Raw genomic sequence first — 19,412 nt, forward strand, 5'->3', positions numbered from 1 at the left:
GCTGAAAATAAAACAAAACATAGATAGGACTTCATTAAATTTGATAGGGGAAGATGAAAAAAATTAAGTCGAAAAGCAAAATTGGGAATCAGACGTAACTAATCAGAAAAACTACCTTAAAATATTGAACCAGAGATAGGGAAGTTGTTTGGAATACGAGGAAACTTTTTTTTTAAAATAACTTCACCTTCTAACATATCGGGCCCCAAAAACTGAATCAGTAACATTTTTGTACACCTAGTTACCTGAGGAGGATATAGTTCCAGTGTACACTCTATACATGCTGTCATTCCTGGCAATATAACACGTGCATTACCCTTAAACCCTTCAGTGCCACCGTCAATCAATGGTATAATGGAGCTTGGGTCTAGTGTTCCATCTTCAAAGTTCAGCAAGGATATCTACGAGCAACAAACATTTTTTTTTTCAAAGAGAGTTTTCAATTAGATAAATATAAAAAGGATACTGAATTAACTCCACAAACAAAGGACTAAAGTTAATTCACGAGCAGAAAATTAAGGTTTTTCTTACACTCATGGGGAGAAGGCTCATTACTAGTCAGTGCCTTGGAAGAGAAGTTTAAGAAAAAGTAATGTGGCTTGAGACAGCAATTAAGTCTGCATTGATTTGGGACATACAAAAGGATACAAATTTTTCTTTACATATTTATCATCTGTTATATCACTTTGTTTCCTAACTTGTGTCTTACTGAAATATTCTTTTAGTTATATTTGTGCTACCTCAGTAATTTTAAGTTCCTAGATCCACTGTTGGGAACATACTACACTCCATTTCCATATGTAGAACTTCTCACAATGACTATTATAAACATAGAGCTAGCTTGATACTCGTTAGTTGAAGCATAGTCTCTATGTAACTGGTCTCACTTGGTATGTTTTTCTGTCCACTTTAAACCACTGGCCAATATTGTTTACAAGATATACACAGCAACAGCATTTTTTAAATTATCTGCTAATTATTACTCTAACACAGAGGAGTCACAGACGGTCGAGTACCAGCATACATATGTCTGGAGTACCTTGGTTATCTGATTTGGGGTGAACAAAGGAAACAGAATATAGCTAGCTTCATTAACAGATGCTAGGAAGATGCTATTTTGATAAAGGCCATTGATCTGAAAGGATAATTCTGTTTAACTCTTCACAAACACTGCCTGATCTGCTGAGGGTTTCCAGCATCTGCTGATTTAACCTCATCTAGTGAGCAAAGTGACAAATGTATACTGCCTGAGCTTTGTTCTTATGGTTACTTTATTCAAACTCCTTCCTTAAATTGTTGTTATTCGATCATTAAGTAATTGTTATTCTACATGAATATATGTATTAATATTCATACCAACATCCCATTGATCCACCTTCGGGCAATTATAGAATCTAATCCACTAATAACGATATGAAATTCTGAAACAGAAAAAGTACTTTTAAAGTGACTGATTTCCACATTCAAGCTTTATAAGTAAAACTTGGTTTTATATAATCACATCAAGTCTTAAACTATCAAAATATTTTACATATATTTAATTATGTAGACTGCAAAGTTACCATAGGTAAATATGACAACCATTTCACACAGCGAAATTCCACAGAGATGAATAATCTATTAATTTATTTTGCAAATGTTTGTTTGGAAAAGAAAGTTAGCCAGGACCAAAGAAAGCTTGCTGTAGCAATCTTCAACACCAATTTGAACTGAACAACTCACGGTAGCCTTCCATTTTGAAGACTATTTTCAAAAATATTGCTAACTATCACTACTATTAGCCTAAATAAAAATTGAGACCCTAATGTGTTTTATTTCCTTCTCTTCGGGCCACTCAACTTCTCAACATAAATTATTCTTCACCAGCTGATTACTCAGTAGACAATTCCCAACATTTTACCAGAGTAACATCTTTGAAATAGCAAGTGAGACATGCACAGCTAGATTTGTCCTCAAATTTTCTCTCCCACTTAAATAATTAGCCTCCATTTTAGAGAACTTGTCAGGATTCACTAGCTTCCAAAGAAGAGATGCACGGAGACCTAAGTGAGCGTAAATGAAGCAGACTTAAAACTCAATTGTCTTTATACTTCATGTTAAAAGTAGTGTAGGAACTACATTTCAAACTAAGATATAATTTGTACAACAGTTTATGCAGTCAGCCTGACACGCTTGGAATCAGTCCAAGTCTATATGGCAAACTGGCCACATGACAGGATTGTGATGTTGACCACATAGAAATAGCTGCAATAAGCAGTTTCCTTAAAATTAGAGGGAAAATTGGAAGGTTGAAATTGATGCAAAACGAATGCACTTGAATTACAGCAGGCAAGTGAAGAACACCTCACTTCAAATGAGTTTAAATGGTTTCTTATAAAAACATTTTTCTTTTTTGCTCAAAAACATTGGTTTCTTCAGTGACACTACGGTCACACTCAATCACCGAAATGTCTATTAAATGTGTGTGAATTTCAACAGGAACTGCAAGGAGCCTGTGAAGGGGAAGGAAAAAACTCAGCTGAATCCTGTACCCATACATAAATGTCAGTAAAGGTCAATGTAAAGGTAAAGTCACCATAATCTCAGACGACCATAGGCTGCACTCCCCTTTGAGGGGGTGTAAGTGGTGATTTAACCTGAGGATCATCATACCTCAGGTGAGGGGCAAGTTTGAGAAGGTGGGCCTTCAGCTCGTATCAAAATTGTACCTGCACTGTTGGTGTCACTCTGCACCACAAACCAGCTGTCCAGCCAACTGAGCTAACCAACCCTCCCAACGTATAGTAAGAGGTAGAAAGCAGGTATTCATTCCTTCCCTGAAATTAGTGATGCTACAGCTAATTTCAACACTGCTCTCCATTGGAACAATTAATTCGAAAACCTGGAGGACTGATACTAGTTTTGAGGATAAAAACCTATATTTTATGTTTGGCTGATGTACCCTTTAAGATCCAAATTTCTTTAGGAAATTATTTCTGAAAAAAACACATGCCACTAGCAACAAATCATGTGATTAAGTTGTCTGGAAGATAAACAACAGAAAAGGGGCTAACAAGTAGACTATAGGAGTAGATTGTGTGTGTTATGCTGTGCTCAAGCACGTTAGTTTTAGAACAAGCTGGCTAAAAACATTTAAAAGTCTTGTGAATTACAGGACTCTTACAATAGTGAGTTGGAATTCCAGGAATAGCCAAGCTGAAAAGAGAAAGTTCTAGATGCAGGACTCCAGAGTTAAGAACATTAGAACCAGGAGAGATCTGACCTGAAGTAGCTGTCACTGTGTTAAATGGGGAATCCAAAACCTTGGAACTGGAGGAAATTTGAAAGAGCAGCCTTGTCAAAGAGCCCAACAAATCAGAACCCTATGACAATCTTTGAAACTCATAGCAAGTGTTAGTCTTCCAATTAAGTATGTTGCTGTGTGTGTATGTGTGTGTGTGTGTGGGGGGGCAGAGACAGATGCGAGTCAGATGGCTGTAGAAGACAAGTGGAGTTAAAAGGAGCAGGAGAGAGTTTAAGTATGATGAACATATTTACTTAATGTAACTGACCAAATTCATGTTCTTCGATTTTTGTAATGTCAAATTCTTTTGTTTTAAAAAGGAAACTTGTGGTATCAATGCTTTAGTAAATACCTGGTTTTTTGAATATCCAGAAAAAAAAAGTTACTGTTCTCCATTGAGATCATAACATTAAGACTTAAATTGCTTTAGATCAATTCCCTTGATGGATCAACTGTTTATAAATAAGAGTCAAGTCAGTTCAGAAAAAACAGATTTAGTTCAACTGTCTTATTCAGCTAGGAGATGTAAGAGTCCTATAAATGAGCTCAGTGCAATGGGTTCCGGCTCTAGTCCCTTCTGTAAAGTGTCACTCCGTGAACGCTGGTACAGTACAGGGTCAATTTGGCTGTGATGCTCAACCCCCAAAGAGCTGCACACGTCCAGACAAAAATGAAGAATGATCAGTTGGATGTTGCAGCTGAGGGTCATCAACATATGAAAAAATATCCCAAAGAAATTCATCAATATGAAAGGAAAAAATATTTCCATCATCACAACTTTGAGATGGTAGCAAAGTCAAGTATTTTAAAATCACAACAGGTCATAAAATATTTTATTAAAGATTGAACTTTCAGCATGTACAATCCTGAATAGCATTTTGTAGACTTCAATATCTCAGAATGTATAAGCTTGTGGTATATTTGGGTCTAATGAGCTCTAAGAGCTGTAATAAGCAGTTCACTTGATGATCAAACAAATTCCAAGCACAGCTTTTCTTAAATTACTTCTCAGAGAACACCAGTGACCAGTGGTGTGCCGCAGGGCTCAGTACTGGGACCTCTCCTCTTTGTAGTCTACATAAATGACTTGGAAGAGGGCGTAGGTGGTGTGATCAGCAAGTTTGCTGATGACACCAAGATGGCAGGGTTGGCGGGTACGGAACTGGATTGTCAGGTGATACAACAGGATATAGATAGGTTGGTGCAGTGGGCAGATAGGTGGCAGATGGCATTTAATCCTGACAAATGCGAGGTGATGCATTTTGGACGGAATAATGCAGAGAGGAGCTATGTGATAAAAGGTAGGCCGATTAGGAGTATAGACATACAGAGGGACCTGGGAGTGCAGGTTCACAAATCCATGAAGGTTGCGTCACAAGTGGAGAAGGTTGTTAGGAAGGCTTATGGGATGTTAGCCTTTATAGGAAGGGGCATAGAGTATAAAAGCTGCCGTCTAATGCTTCAGTTGTACAGAACGTTGGTTAGACCGCATTTGGAGTACTGCGTCTAGTTCTGGTCACCTTACTACCGGAAGGACATGGAGTCTCTGGAAAGGGTGCAGAGGTGGTTTACCAGGATGTTGCCTGGCATGGGGGGACTGGGTTACGAGGAGAGATTGAAGAAACTGGGACTATTCTCCTTGGAAAGACGGAGATTGAGAGGGGACATGATAGAAGTATATAAGATACTGAAGGGAATAGATAGAGTTAATAGTGAGAGACTGCTCCCTAGACTGGGTACGAACACAAGAGGTCATCATTTAAGGGTGAGGGGGGAGAGGTATAATTTGGAGGTGAGAAGAAGGTTCTTTACGCAGGGAGTTGTGGGGGTCTGGAGCGCGCTACCGAGTAGGGTGGTGGAGGCAGGAACGTTGGACTCGTTTAAGATGCAGTTAGATAGGCACATGAGTGAAATGAGAATGGAGGGATATGGTAGGGGCTATTAAATAGGGTTAAACCTCGGGAGACACCGGAAGGGCAGGCTGTAAGATTAATATTTTTGTCTTTATTCCACAGGTGGAGGTCCACCTCGTGTCAAGTGAGGGGCATGCACACGGCGGGTCGTGCGTGGGCTGCTCTTGGAAGTCCAGGAGTGGCCTAGTACTTCATGTCGGTGTGTGTGTGCTTGATCCTGGACCGGTAGATGGGCGCCGCAACACCTCAGTGACTAGCACTGCTGGCTGTGCAGACACATGGATTTGGGCCTGTGTCTGTGGGAGTTTGCGCATTCTCCCTGTGGTTGCGTGGGTTTCCTCCGGGCGCTCCGGTTTCCTCCCACACCCCAAAGATGTGCTCTTAGGCTAATCGGTTTTTACCAAATTGACACTATTTCCTCCCTGAATCTGACTGAGTAGGGTTCCATTCGTAGACATGCAGGGTAGAATAGGTGTAGGGTGATGCGGCGGCGCGGGCTCGTTGGGCCGAAGGGCCTGTTTCCCGTGCTGGGTTGTTCTTTGTTCTTCTTTATCTATACCAAAGGCTGTAAGTCTGATTTTTGATCACTCACTTTAATAGGGTTGGAGCCTGTATAGATTGCAGTTTTGTTAAGTTGTAAAATTACTGTCAATGCTGAGAATAGCTAGGTTTCAGCATGAATCATTACTTACGTCTGTAAAAGGATTCAGTGAAATCTTGTATCTTTTTAAAATGTCTGAGTAAAGTTAAGGCTGGTTTGAACTGATTATGTAATTGGCGCTATTACTTTGTAACTACATACATTCTTGTTTCAATTGTAGGAACATGAACACTTCAGACAAGAATTTCTGATAGTAAAAGTACATCACAGAACATAATATTACAATTCAGGTTTACTCCAACCACATACAAGGATTATGCATGCCATGAGCATAACAGCATGCCACATGTTGAATAATTACCCTTCTTATTAGTGTTAAAACAACAAACTTGTATTTATATTGGGCTTTTCATAACCTCAGCACATCCCAAAGCATTTTACAGCTAAATAAATGCTTTAATCTAGGAAATGTAACAGCCAATTTAAAAGCAGCAAGAGCACAATGGTTAGCACTGCTGCCTCACAGCGCTAGGGCAAGATGCTCTTTCAGAGTTGGTGCAGACTCCATTGGCCAAATGACCTCCTTCTGCACTGTAGGGATTCTATGATTTCAGACACCATTGAGACAAATGACCAGATAATGTGCTTTGGTGTAACAGCTGAGGGATAAACATTGACCAGGATTCATCAGAGAACACAATCACTCATCAACAACATAACGCTCCGAGATCTTTTCTACATCTATCCTCAAAGCAAATCAGGTTTAATGCCTCATTTGAAAAACATCAATTGAGCATTCCCTCTACTGTACTGCAATACCTTGCTAGATGTTGGCACAAGTCTTAGATATAGGATTTGAACCCAAATGGATTTCCGTGACTAACTGTGCACGTGATAAACATGGAGGCATCCTGGAGGATGTCAAGAAGCCAGAGCAGGATGAGTGGGGCAATGGTCTGGAGGCAATGTACAGAGCTCTGCAGATGAAGAGTGTGAACCAGAGACTGCTGGATCTGCACAAACCCTCCTCTGGGAACACTGACCCTCATGTGTGTGACTTCCTGGAGTCTCACTACTTGGATGAGCAAGTGAAGATGATCAAGAAGCTTGGCGATCACCGCCAACCTGAAGAGACCGGGAGCCCCTGAGAATGGCATGGGACAGTACCTGTTTGACAGGCTCACCCTCAACTGACTAGGACTGTAATGAAAATGTCAGTTTTGCTGCATTTGGAAATAAAATCATTTTATCTCTGTAACAAAAAAAAACTGTGCACGTGGACTCCAGAAGTCGCTGTTACTTTCGGAGTAACGATGGTGAAGACTGACAATTTCATCGTCATTGCTACTGCAAAATTTTACAAGTTCCAATCTTCATTTTGCTTTGTGTACAATGAGTTGAGTGCAAGGAACATTTCAGTATTTCCTGCTTTTTGCAATGAGAATTCTTCAATCTGACTAATTGAAGCGTTTCCCTGCTCAGACACCAGAGATTCCCTCTATAGGTCATCACGTTGGATCGGACATACGATTATTAGAAATCTCTGCTCACAAAGGCCAACAAATACCTCTGGGCAATGGTAAGTGAGGTGCATGGCAAAACTGTTCTTCCTCCACTTGCAGACAAATTCAATGCAGTTCCCTATGGTTGGGCTACTTTTATTTTGATTACTCCTTTGTAGATGCTATTTGATCCAAGGATTTAATATTGCTAGAAAGAGGATTGCAAATTACTCATTTGCAAAAAGCCAGTTGTTCTTTCTGAATTTAAAGAACTGCTGCATTTGGGAGCAATAGCAAAACACAAGGATTGAGTTCCTGCAAATAAAACATTTATGTAAGTTGATAGGCATCTTGGTCCCTTCTTCAAGTTCCCCTGTCCCAAAGACATCTGGAAATCAATAATTGCAGTTTTATGCCAGTTAAAGTAAACCAAACATTAGCTAAGGGACAATCATGCATTATCAATGATAAACAGGGACAGGAAATTGTCAATCACATTAAAATGTTGTGTTTAGTGGTTGCTTTGTGTTTAGCACTGATTCTATATTGATCTTTGTAGCTGTAAGTTGCAATGTAAAGGCAGAACACAAGGTCTCAATTAATCAGAAAATACAATACTACGCCCAAAGAGGAAATAGTATCTACCCAAGCTTCAGAAAGATTCCTCCTCTGATCAACCAGTCTTGTATACTACGTAGATTCGTACACAGATTTTAACAGGAGAGAAATTAATTGAAGAGACACGCAGAAACAACTGTAACAAAGGAAAACAAAATAACCTGACTGATGCAGCAACAGAAAAATCACTATATTACAAGCATGAAATTCAGATTTCAAGTGTCTCAATCAAACATTACAGTTAAGTGTAGAGAATAATGGGCAACAAACAAGTGCAAGTTTTAGAAATGCTGAGCTATCCCTGGAGGAAAAAAACAATTTGGAACAAGATTTTAATTGTCTAGTATCTAACTCTAGAGATAAGCATTCCACAGAATGGTTTTAGTTTATAGCCATCTTGCTGAAGGTCAACCCCATTTTCAGATCAATTTCATCTTGCTACAACAATGAAGTAATTTTCTGAACAAAGGATACGGAACTACATTGCAACCAGGTACCCGGCTGTTAATGAAGTCAGCAGCTACTTCAGCTTTTGGCCTTCCTACATCTTTTGGTCTGTTTAAAAGAAGATAACATTGAAAGTAATGAAGTAACATTTTGCTAATAAAAAATTATTAAACATCCACTAATCAAACGGCACCGAGAACACAACTGAAGCAAGAAGCCAACTTTAAAAATTTCGCTAATGTAAAAAGATTAGCATATGAAGATAAATCAAGAATTTCAATATAAAAGCAGTCAGCTTTAAACTACATCCCACCCAGCTTTGGATATTATACTCCCCGTATGGCCAATCACTAAGAAGAAAACAAGCGAATACAGAACTTTTGCAATTGCCAAATATTTAACTGAGAGGCATTTTGAAATAAGTCAGGCAGAACATTTAAATTTTAAATTGCTGTTTTATAAACTAAGCTTTTGTAAACAGCCATACAATGCTGCACTCAAATGCACATCTTGGAACAAAATCTATTTCAATGCATAAAATCAACAATAGTACATCTGTAATAGTAATTATACTGACTTTCTAAAAAAAATTAAAAATCTTTACAACAGTCAACTTAAAAGCATGTTCTAAACAAACTACAATTCAGAGGTCATAATTCAGAAAATCAGTAACTGCAAAATTTACAATGCAACAGTATATAACTACTTACCTAAATAAAAATTGCCTGTTCAGATTAGAAACATCTATTGTATCCATATCAATTACGTCAATTTGTCTAAAGCCCATTAGAGCCTGTGATAAGAAAATGAGGTCAGTGGTAGCATACAACAGAGCTAATGAACAACATTTCTACATGTGAAGTTCAATTTGAAATGCTAAATGGTTCAGGAATATACCGTTGATTAACTGATAGCATTACAAATATCAGTAAGAACTGCTTTATGCTCTACCACAGTCTGACTTATGCTGGGAGTGACTGTCCCATTTACAAAGGTCAATAGGCTACATTTGGACCAAGCAGCCCTGCGCGCAAGGTTATGAAAAAACCTAAGTTTTTTCATAACCTCAGTTTAAAGGACACATTTTTGCTATGAATACTACAGTTCCCTCACTTTTCAACATATATCCAGTGAAACACGAATGCTTAGATCATTCTAGGTCTTGAAATCAAGTTTGTGGAAATTCCAGGACACACTTAAAAAAAAACTCACTCTATTGAGTTTCTTATGGGCAATAAAAGATCATCCCTTCAACCAAATTCCAACACAAGTTCACTTGCCATTCATCTTATTGCTGTTTGTGGAATCTTAATGTGAAAAATGTTGTGTTTTTGCCTACTTAACAACTGTAATTCAAAATGATCAAAAGTGTGATGAGCCAAACATTTCTGAGATTTAAGTTCCTTTACAAATGCAAAGCATATCTTCAACTGTCAGTTCGAAGATGATGGAATAAAATGCCTCAAGCGTGAATGGGACAGATCACAAGACGACCCGAAGTTAGATACCAGAGTAGAGAATAAGCTGAGCAAGGAAGAAACAATGCCACCTGGTTCAAAAGTTAAGGGTGAAAGGAGGGACGAAGGTTGTAATAATACTGTCCTCTTTAGCTTTAAGGACAGGCACACAAAAGCTGGTCAGAGGCTAGGTATTCTGCAAGTGACTCCTCAAAGTCTTTCTACCATTTATAAAGCACAGGAGTGTGATGAAATACTGTCCACTTACCTGAAGGAGTGAATCTTCAACCACATTTGAGAAACTCAACACCGTCTCGAACAAAGCCCATATAATTCACCATCCACCACCTTAAACATTCACTCCTACCACCGGTGCAGTCTACCATCTACAAGATCCACTGTTGCTACTTGCTAACGCTTTAAGAACCAAACCCACAATCTCAATCTAGAAGGTCAAAGGTGGCAGGGTAAGGGGACACCACCACCTTTAAGTTCTTCTCCAAGTCACATCACCCTGACTAAGATGTTTATCATCACTCCATCATCATCAAAATTGTGGAATTTGAACTGTGGGAACACCTTCACTACATGGACTGCAGTAGTTTAAGGAGGAGACTCACCACCACTGTTCAAGGGCAGTTAGGGATAGGCTATAAATGCTGGCCTTGTCAGCAATGACCACAAACTATGAATGAAAAGGAAAGCATTATTGACACCTGGGTCACAACATAGTGAATGTTGTTATGATGCACAGTCTGAAAGGTGAACTCTCAAAATATTGCTAGAGTCAGCCAGCATAGTGACTGGCGGCTCATTTCCCATGCACTAAACCAGCCTCCTCTCTACTTTTAAACTCCTGAAAGTTTAACAAATTCAGTACTCTGATCATTCTTCAGTTAAATTCACCACCGTGCTAACCATGCCTATTCCCTTATCAGCACAGAACTGCTACAAATCCAAATGCTAACTGTTGATTGTAAACAATTTTAATATTTAGCAAGTATTGTCAAATATTTGGCTAAATCATTGGAAATCAGCAGGAAATGATTGCCTTTCTTTTTTAGGAGCATTAACACAAAGTGTGATGGTGGTGTGCCAGATTCAAAGCTTTACAGAAATACCATATGGCAAGCCGGATATTGTGTAGTACTGGAGGACATGAATGACAGCACAAACTGTGCAACTCTGCTGCCAAATGGGGACTGTCCCTTTAAAGCCACAAAATCAATTGCTTTAAAGTAACCTCAAGATGAGGTCAGACTTAAACAGTTATTGTTATTTCAGGCTTCAGGTCCATAGCTGGCTATTGAAAGATTATTCTGAACTTGAAATACTCTGCTACTATCTGGAGTGTGATGTATGTGCTGGATACAACAAATCTTAATGTAATATCGATATTAGATATATAAATGAACCACCTGCATCGAAAAACCAGATGCCATAGGGTTGTCCTAAATTCAAACTGCAGCCCCATTTAATTTCAGAATATTTTTGTATAATCAGGAAACAAAGTTTAAAAAAATACATTACCAGATTTTTAAGAAGTTCACATCCTAAACCTCCTGCTCCAATAACTAGAACTTTGCAGGTCTCTAGAAGAAACTGGAGTGACTGCAGAAATAAATAGTATCACTCAGTCAACATCACAGAAAAAAAAACAGAAAATTGTAAGGCTTTTAAACAGATTTGCAGTAAATGTGTTTTGATTCAACTTAATTGTACATCCATAAATATCCAGTTTAAATTCATTATAGAAACATTAACAATACTCCACAAAGATGATTCTATGTAGTTAGGGATTGCTTTCAAAATATGCATCAACTTGGATTTTGTGGCTGGCAGCAAAGCAAAGATGTTTGATGCTAACAAAAGCTGTCAATAAAAACCTCGCTGAAATCTAGCAATCTCTTTCACAGTTGACTGGATTGTAACATTTTTTTAGGGGATTGCCAACATGGAGTTGCACTAATGTAATCATACTAAACAGCCAATCACATTAACGAATTCTCAAGAGTAGCCAAAAAAACTAAAATTGAACCACCTTTTAAAAAAACTTCTACATGCAGCAAAATAAAAATTGGGATATAAATGTTAGGTGACGATAGAAGCTGAAATGTCATTAAAAGAAGTTTTAAAAACATTTTTTAAAATTTAGTTTAAATATCTAGGTTAAATTCATTATGGAGACATTAACAGTACTCCACAAAGAAGTTACTTCTTCAGGGCCAGATCTACTGTTCAATAATAGACATTACGCCGATCACAAAAAAGTCAGTCACACCTGATAAAATATGAAAAATTCCTTTCATCAACCATATGACTATTTGCTGGGTTGGAGGGCAGGGACAGAGTGCAGCCTCTGGCAGAGCAGGGAGTAGTAGGATTTCTGCATTCATGCGCAACCCTGAGATATTGCTAAATCTTAAAGCAGTAAAGATGAACACAGAAATACCTTATCTTGTCAGCTGGGATCTTGTATGGACCATGAATTGCATTGGAGCAAGGAGATGGATTTGAATCTGCCTGGTCCACTCTAGCACTGGCTTTGTAACTTTAAAAATGGAGTAAAAATAAAAATATCCCAACAAACTTTGGGCCATCAACTTTTACAGCGCAGCTCCTTTTTCCGAGCTTTGGTCTCTATTTGTGTACTCATACAAGGGATGGATAATTTACACTACTCTTGTGTGTGTTGAGATTTGATATGTAAAAGTGGACCAGTATGTGGGAAAAGAGATCATGCAAGCTTTCACAACTGGTACCTCTTTTAGGGTACCAACCAAAATCAAATTAACTTTGGGACAACTCAAAAAGGGCCGCTCCCTAAAAGGTTGGGAACCGCCTATAAACAAAGCTGAAAGGAAACTTAAAACATCAAATTAAAATGTGATTAGAGGGATCGATAATACACCCCAGTTCCTGCAGTGCCCAGCAGTCATGGAAGGCATCAACTGTGCCCCTGGACACCCACTATACAAACTAAACTCCAGAAAATTCTGGAAGTACACTTCTAATTTTTCACTTAGATAAGTTTGAATGAAAGATTATATGCTTGATTTCAAATTTAAATGTTTTTTTCCCTACTAGATAAAGATTTATGCTGGGGAATAGAATACATTCCAAATTTTAGCATCCTAAGATTTGGTTATATACAAAATAGATTAAACGTTCTGTGATGCAAGTTTATTTTGGCAGACTACTCAATGCTGCACCAAGGAGACAATTCCATTATCAAAGTAAATAACAAAGCCAAATGTCAGTTATTTGCACTTTTTTCACATTGTGAATCTATGTACTCAAGATCTAGTTTATGTTTTCCTCATAACATTTCATTGCTGATAGAAGAAACCTTAATCCCATCAGTCTGCAACTGATTCAACGCCAAATCCTGTATGCAACAGGGCAAAGCATAATTCAGGGACTAAATTACATGCTTTTGTTATTTCAGTAACTGATAATGATTCATTGCCAGTTAGTCATGAATTACTTCCCCACAAAGATGGGAACTAAGAGGACGAGTAAATCTGTATGATTCGTGCATGCCCCAATAGCCAATTACAAGCAGTGATTATACAGATTTCACAGTTTATTGATAAAGGAAACATAGAAGATGTAATGTTATACAGATTTTAAAGGGCTTTTGATAATTTGCCATGTGGAAGCTCACTGAAAAGATGAAGGCACTCAGTACCAAATGAAATGAAAGAGTGTGTATAGGAAGTTATTTACAAAATAAATGGACAAATGTGCTCACAGAATGTGGGGGTAAACCAGTTGATCTCCTATACCATTACACACTGGAAGTCAAGACCAACTATAGTTGACAAATAAAACAAAGATTAAAGACTGTTGGATAAGGGGATTAGAGCAGGCAGTTGTAATATATGTGCCCCATTTAAATCAAACATTCAATCACTACCTTTGAGTCTTTGTTAATATATTTCTAATTAAATACCAAAACATGAGACAATTTGGGAATTCCCAAAGTACAGGAGTTTACAAGTTTCTCTGCAGTTGAGGTGAAGCACATTATCAAGATTCTACAATGTTACCACTAACAAGAAATTGAAAATTCAGCCAGAAAAATTTATATGGATAGTTTCACGATTTTAAAGCATTCACAGTGCAGAAATATGCAACTCAGTCCAACAGGTCTATGTCGTTGTTAATGTTCCATGTGAGTCTCCATCCACACCAATGCACCTCACCTTCAGGGCAGTAACATGGATAGATTAAATTGCTTTCTCTCTTTTTAAAATCTACTTCCTGCTTTAATGCATCAATGTTTGTCTCAACTACTCTCATATAGTAGCAACTTCCATATCCTAATTAAGTGAATATAAATTAATGCATTCATGTTTATAAATGGGAGTAGTAGGCCAAAATCTGACAAGTAAGATTTTGTAGACAGAAAGTGAATGCAGTTACAAAAAGGGCAATTTAACCTACTGGTCAGAACTTGACTGAATCCAACTAGTAATCCATTTTAATTCCTATCACAAATAGGGTAGGAGTCTTAGCTGTGTCGAAGAGCAGAGGGATCTTGGGGTCCGGGTCCATAGGACTCTTAAATCGGCCTCGCAGGTGGAGGATGTAGTCAAGAAGGCTTATGGTGTACTGGCCTTCATTAATCGAGGAATTGAGTTTAGGAGTCGGGACGTAATGCTGCAACTTTATAGGACCCTTGTCAGACCCCACTTGGAGTACTGTGTGCAGTTCTGGTCGGCTCACTATAGGAAGGACGTGGAAGCTATTGAAAGGGTGCAGAGGAGATTTACAAGGATGTGGCCTGGATTGGGAGGCATGCCTCATGAAGATAGGTTGAGGGAGCTAGGTCTCTTCTCCCTGGAGAGACGAAGGTTGAGAAGCAACCTGATAGAGGTTTATAAGATGTCGAGGGGAATAGGTAGGGTGGGTTCTCAGAGGCTATTTCCCAGGGCTGAAATGGTCGCTACGAGAGGACACAGATTTAAGGTGCAGGGAAGCAAGTACAGAGGAGATGTTAGGGGTAAGTTTTTCACTCAGAGGGTGGTGAGTGAATGGAATCGGCTGCCGTCGGTGGTAGTGGAGGCGAACTCGCTGGGGTCTTTTAAAAGACTTCTGGATGAGTATATGGGATCTAATGGGATTGGGGGTTATAGATAGGTCTATGGCTTAGTAGGTATAGAAGTGATCAGTGCAACTAGTGGGCCAAAGGGCCTGTTTGTGCTGTAGTGTTCTATGTTCCAAATCTAGCTACAGGATGCAAACTTCAGGCGTGATCTAAATTACTGTGTTGAGTTAATCAAACAAATAAAAACTGCAAAATTGACTGTTTCAGTTACAGAAGCTTGAGGTTTTACGGCAGAGATAGTTTTCCCAAATTACTCAGCTATTGCTGAAGTCACTGGTTTGATTTTGTTAGCTCCCATTGTGATACACAAAAACGTTCAGCAAAACAAAAAGAGCTGCAATCCAACACCAAACTTGATTTATAATGTTTCTCACTTCAGTACTTGGTTCAAAGTCAGGATGTGTGAATGGTCCTGAACGCTCAAGGAACTTCTTCACATGATTCCAGCGACCTTCCCAGTCTCCAGTGTCCCCATACCCACCATCAACAGCCATTCTGCATAGAACACAATAAACTCAACTAGATTTTTAGTTTTCACACACAGCATAATTATTAGAAATATGAATGAACACAATTATGCCTTAGGTATTTTCAACAACAATATTTTTTAAAAAGTAAATAAGACTGAATGAAACAAAAAGCTACATTTTTTAACTTTTAATTTAGAAGGTCAGACCTAAAAAGTCACTCAAATTATACAAAATTGAAATATCTCAGTTGGGGAGTTTTCAACAATCTCACCTAAGACTAAAACAAAGTGAAAACAGAGCCTCTTCTTGGAATGATCATTAAATTTTATAAGCAACACTGACACCAGCCAAACAAAAGTGTCAATTTTACACTGAATTTGCAATTCTTCCCATTCAACCAAGAATACTTCTGATGTATTGCAGAATAGGCAAGGGGAAAAGGAAAACTTTAAAAATAATTGATCGTAACTCTACAGATAGTTCAGGAGTATAAAATATCAGTAACCAAGCAACACATTATCATTGGACTCCAACACAGCAAAGGAGCAAATTAAGATGCTGACCTGCAATATTATGTCAAAGCTGGGCAATTAGCTCAAAGATTTAAACATGAAGGATTGCTACCTTGAACATTTCACAGCACTATTGGCAGGCATTTGTGAAGTCTCCTCCTGACTTTCCCATTTCAGGCATAATACATAGGACAGATTTCTTTTTAAAATAGGAGAGGAATACAGACTTTCCAGAGGAAATTATCTGGTGCTTAAACCAAACCACATGTAATAATTTTAAAATGGAAATATATAAATTTAAACCAGAACAATTTGAGAGAGTTGCAGCAAAACTTCTGAATCCAGCTTTGTCCCAATTAAATGTGCACATCAATGTTACTAAAGAAATTGAGCAAACTTCATTGTGAACTTAGTTGACAATTTGCCTTGTGATATTAAATTCAAACCACTGAATAAATGTTTAATAACGCCATTTAATGTTTCAACGTTTATTGCAAAATAGATACATCCTGCACGAAAGTGCATTTATCATTCCAATCAATTCCCCAGATTTCCTCTTTTTTATATAAATAAATTCCTATCCCTCCAAGCAATTAACTCCCAGGTTTAGGACGAATAAGGATGCTGGTTGAGGCCGGATTGATCTCGCTGCTCGGAACTGCAGCTTATTATAACAAGCCCTCAGCCTCAAGAGCCCTGCACCGGCAGACAACCAGGGCCGCCGCTACGTTCATTCAACACTAACTTGTCAGTGTGCTCTTCTACTCTCCTTCTTTTCTTCTCCCTAAAAAAAAGAGAGAATAAAAGAAGGTTCAGACGTGCTCACCCAAGAGAAGTACGAGCGGAAGGAGTCAATGTGAAAGAGGCCTGACCGGCCGGAGTTCAGTCTGGGATACTCACGGCTCCGCCACATCCGCCATATTTTCCTGCTCCCAGAATCCATCGGGCTCACTATGCCCGGGGAGGGGGAGGCTGCCGTGGCTGTTGACCAATCAAAGCTTCCCACAGTAGCGCGCGGCCGGTGTGGTTTCCCAGGCGCCTCTCTGTGACGTCACCAGTTGCTGCTCGGCAGCCGCCAGGGGCTGCAGGCGTGGTTCTTTTCAACCTGAGTCAGGGGAGGCAGGCGATGTCCCGGTGGTATTATCGCTGGTCTCTCATTGCTCCAGAAATTCAGCCAATGCTCTGGGGACCCGGGTTTCGGCCGCTTTTAAGGTCAAACCAAATAAACAAACTCAAGTTAAAATCAGGACAAAGTAAAAGGGGCAGCTCCCCAAAGGGAAGGGGAGCAGCCCGAACAAAAATCAAAGTACAAAGGAAACTTGAAAACATCAAATTAAAATATGATTATTAGGGTTGATAAAGTACCCCAGCCCCTGCGTTTCCCTGAAAGAACCCTCCCCCCCCCCAACACCTCGAGCCCCTGTGTTGCCCAACGGGCGTGGAAGGGACCCGGGTTTTGGCAAGATGATGGAATTTGTATGTAGCAAAAAGGATCAGTAAATTCAATTTAAAAAGTCCAAAGATGTGCAGGTTAGGTTGACTGGCCTTGCAAAATTTCCCTAAGTGTTAGCAGGGTAAATGTGTGGGGTTGCAGAGATAGGGTTTGCATGGGATTGTAGTTGGTGCAGGCTAGATGGGCCAAATGGTTTTGTTTTGCACTGTAGGGATTCTATAAACTCATATAGAATCTACTGATGACTATGAAACCATTGTCGATTGTTGAAAAAAGATCACTAAAAGAATTCACTAATGTCCTTTAGGGTAGGAAATCTGCTGTTCTTGTCTGGTCTACATGTGGCTCTAGAGCCACAGCAATTTGGTTGACTCTCAACTGCCCTCTGAAATGGCCTAGCAAACTACTCAGTTGTACCAATCACTACTGCAGCGTTTCAGGAAGGCACCACCTTCTCAAGAGCAACTAGCCAGCGACACCCATGTCCCACAAATGAATTTTAAAAAATCCAAGAGATGTGGGCATTTATTGTCTGTTGCTAATTGCCCTGTCAACTTGAACTGCAGCAGTCTATGCGTTCAGCCTTTCATAAATCTGTGCTGGCTGTCCTGTTAACCCTTGTTTATCCACATGCCCATGTTGTCAATCCACAGTGCTGTTAGGGAAGGAGTATCAAGTTTTGCATGGAATCACTATAGTATAGTGATATAGTATAGCCATTCGGCCCATCAAGCCTTCACTGACCACAATCCCACCCAGGCCCTATCCCCATAAACCCATACATTTAGTCTGCCAGCCTCCTAACACTAAGGGGCAATATACCATGGCCAAATGACCTAACCCGCATATCTTTGGAGGCCAGTTAGCAATGGACAGTAAATGCCCACATCCCTTGAAAGAATAAAGCTAAGGGAAAGATTTTGGCCCAATGACAGTAAAGGAACAGTGATATATTTCCAAATCAGGATGGTGAATGGCTTGGACAGGAATTTGCAGATGGTGATTTTCCTATGCACCTGCCACTCTTGTCTTAATGAACCGATAAGATTGACAGCTTTGATGAAGGGTCACCCTGACTCAGAACGTTGGCTCTATTCTCTCTCCACAGATGCTGCCTGCTGTGCTGAGACGTTCCAGCAGTTTCTGTTTTCCATTTCAGATTTCAGCATCCACGGTATTTTGCCTTTATATGAGATTGACGCTATGTTGCCCCAGGATCAGCAAACAAAAATCATCATATGTGCCCCATTTAGGGTGCTACCAATATTGGATGATGTCATCAACTTGAAATAAACATTAATGCCACCAAAAACAACTTTGCTACTAAGTCAGGATGATATTAACAACGCAGGCAAGACCTGCAGTGCCTACCAGCCACAGAAGACATCACACAAGATAAAACTTCTTTGCCCTAAGGAGAATAATTTCAGTTTTACCAATTTCTCCATATAAGTGATTTCCCTCATCCCTGCTATCATTCTGATAGAAGTCCTCCAAATCCTATTCAGAACCATGAAATATATCATGGTGTAGTGCTGAATGTTGTGTATTATATTAAAGCAGAAGCCATGGGTGGCATGGTGGCACAGTGGTTAAGACTGCTACCTCCAGGGACCTGGGTCACTGACTGCAGAGTCTTCACATTCTCCCTGTGTCTGCGTGAGCTTCCTCCTGGTGCTCTGGTTTCCTCCCACAGTCTGAAAGACATGCTGGTTAGGTGCATCGACCATGCTAAATACTCTCTCAGTAAACAATCACTGGAGTGTGGCAGCTAGGAGATTTTCACAGTGACTTCCTTGCAGTGTTAATGTAAGCCTACGTGTGACACTAATACTTAATTAGTAACTTGTAAAGGTTTAGTATGACTTCCTCATTTTTGTATTTAATGCCATGTTTATAAAGCCGATGTCCCATGTGTTTTCCAAGCCAATTTTATCAACTTGTCCAGCCAATGTCAAAGATTTATGAATATGAACCCCCAGGTCCCTTTGAGGCTGGAGTTTTCTCCCCATCCCTCCCAAAATATTACCATTTAGATTATAC

The 19,412-nt window shown here is 39.3% G+C and overlaps 1 protein-coding gene across 3 annotated transcripts in view; it reads right to left on the minus strand.

Annotated features, from left to right (window-relative positions):
• The window catches only part of uba3 (ubiquitin-like modifier activating enzyme 3), a 31,802-nt gene extending 14,948 nt beyond the window's left edge, over positions 1-16,854 (minus strand). Inside the window, exons 1-9 of one of the 3 annotated variants that reach the window (XM_080183411.1) lie at positions 16,817-16,854; positions 16,662-16,700; positions 15,309-15,429; positions 11,352-11,432; positions 9,075-9,157; positions 8,392-8,472; positions 5,889-5,932; positions 1,357-1,421; positions 246-401 (exon numbers count right to left, since the gene is read on the minus strand). In XM_080183411.1, coding sequence (XP_080039537.1) covers positions 246-401; positions 1,357-1,421; positions 5,889-5,932; positions 8,392-8,472; positions 9,075-9,157; positions 11,352-11,432; positions 15,309-15,429; positions 16,662-16,700; positions 16,817-16,836 — 690 coding nt within the window. In that variant the 5' untranslated portion in view covers positions 16,837-16,854. Of the gene's footprint in view, positions 1-245; positions 402-1,356; positions 1,422-5,888; positions 5,933-8,391; positions 8,473-9,074; positions 9,158-11,351; positions 11,433-15,308; positions 15,430-16,661; positions 16,701-16,742 lie in introns of all 3 variants that reach the window. The other 2 variants (XM_080183426.1, XM_080183418.1) reach the window with 2 other exon arrangements.
• Between the last annotated feature and the right edge of the window lie 2,558 nt (positions 16,855-19,412).

The sequence above is a fragment of the Carcharhinus amblyrhynchos genome, chromosome 3 (genome assembly GCF_965287045.1).
Source record: "Carcharhinus amblyrhynchos chromosome 3, sCarAmb.v2.hapA, whole genome shotgun sequence".
Classification (NCBI taxonomy): domain Eukaryota; kingdom Metazoa; phylum Chordata; class Chondrichthyes; order Carcharhiniformes; family Carcharhinidae; genus Carcharhinus; species Carcharhinus amblyrhynchos.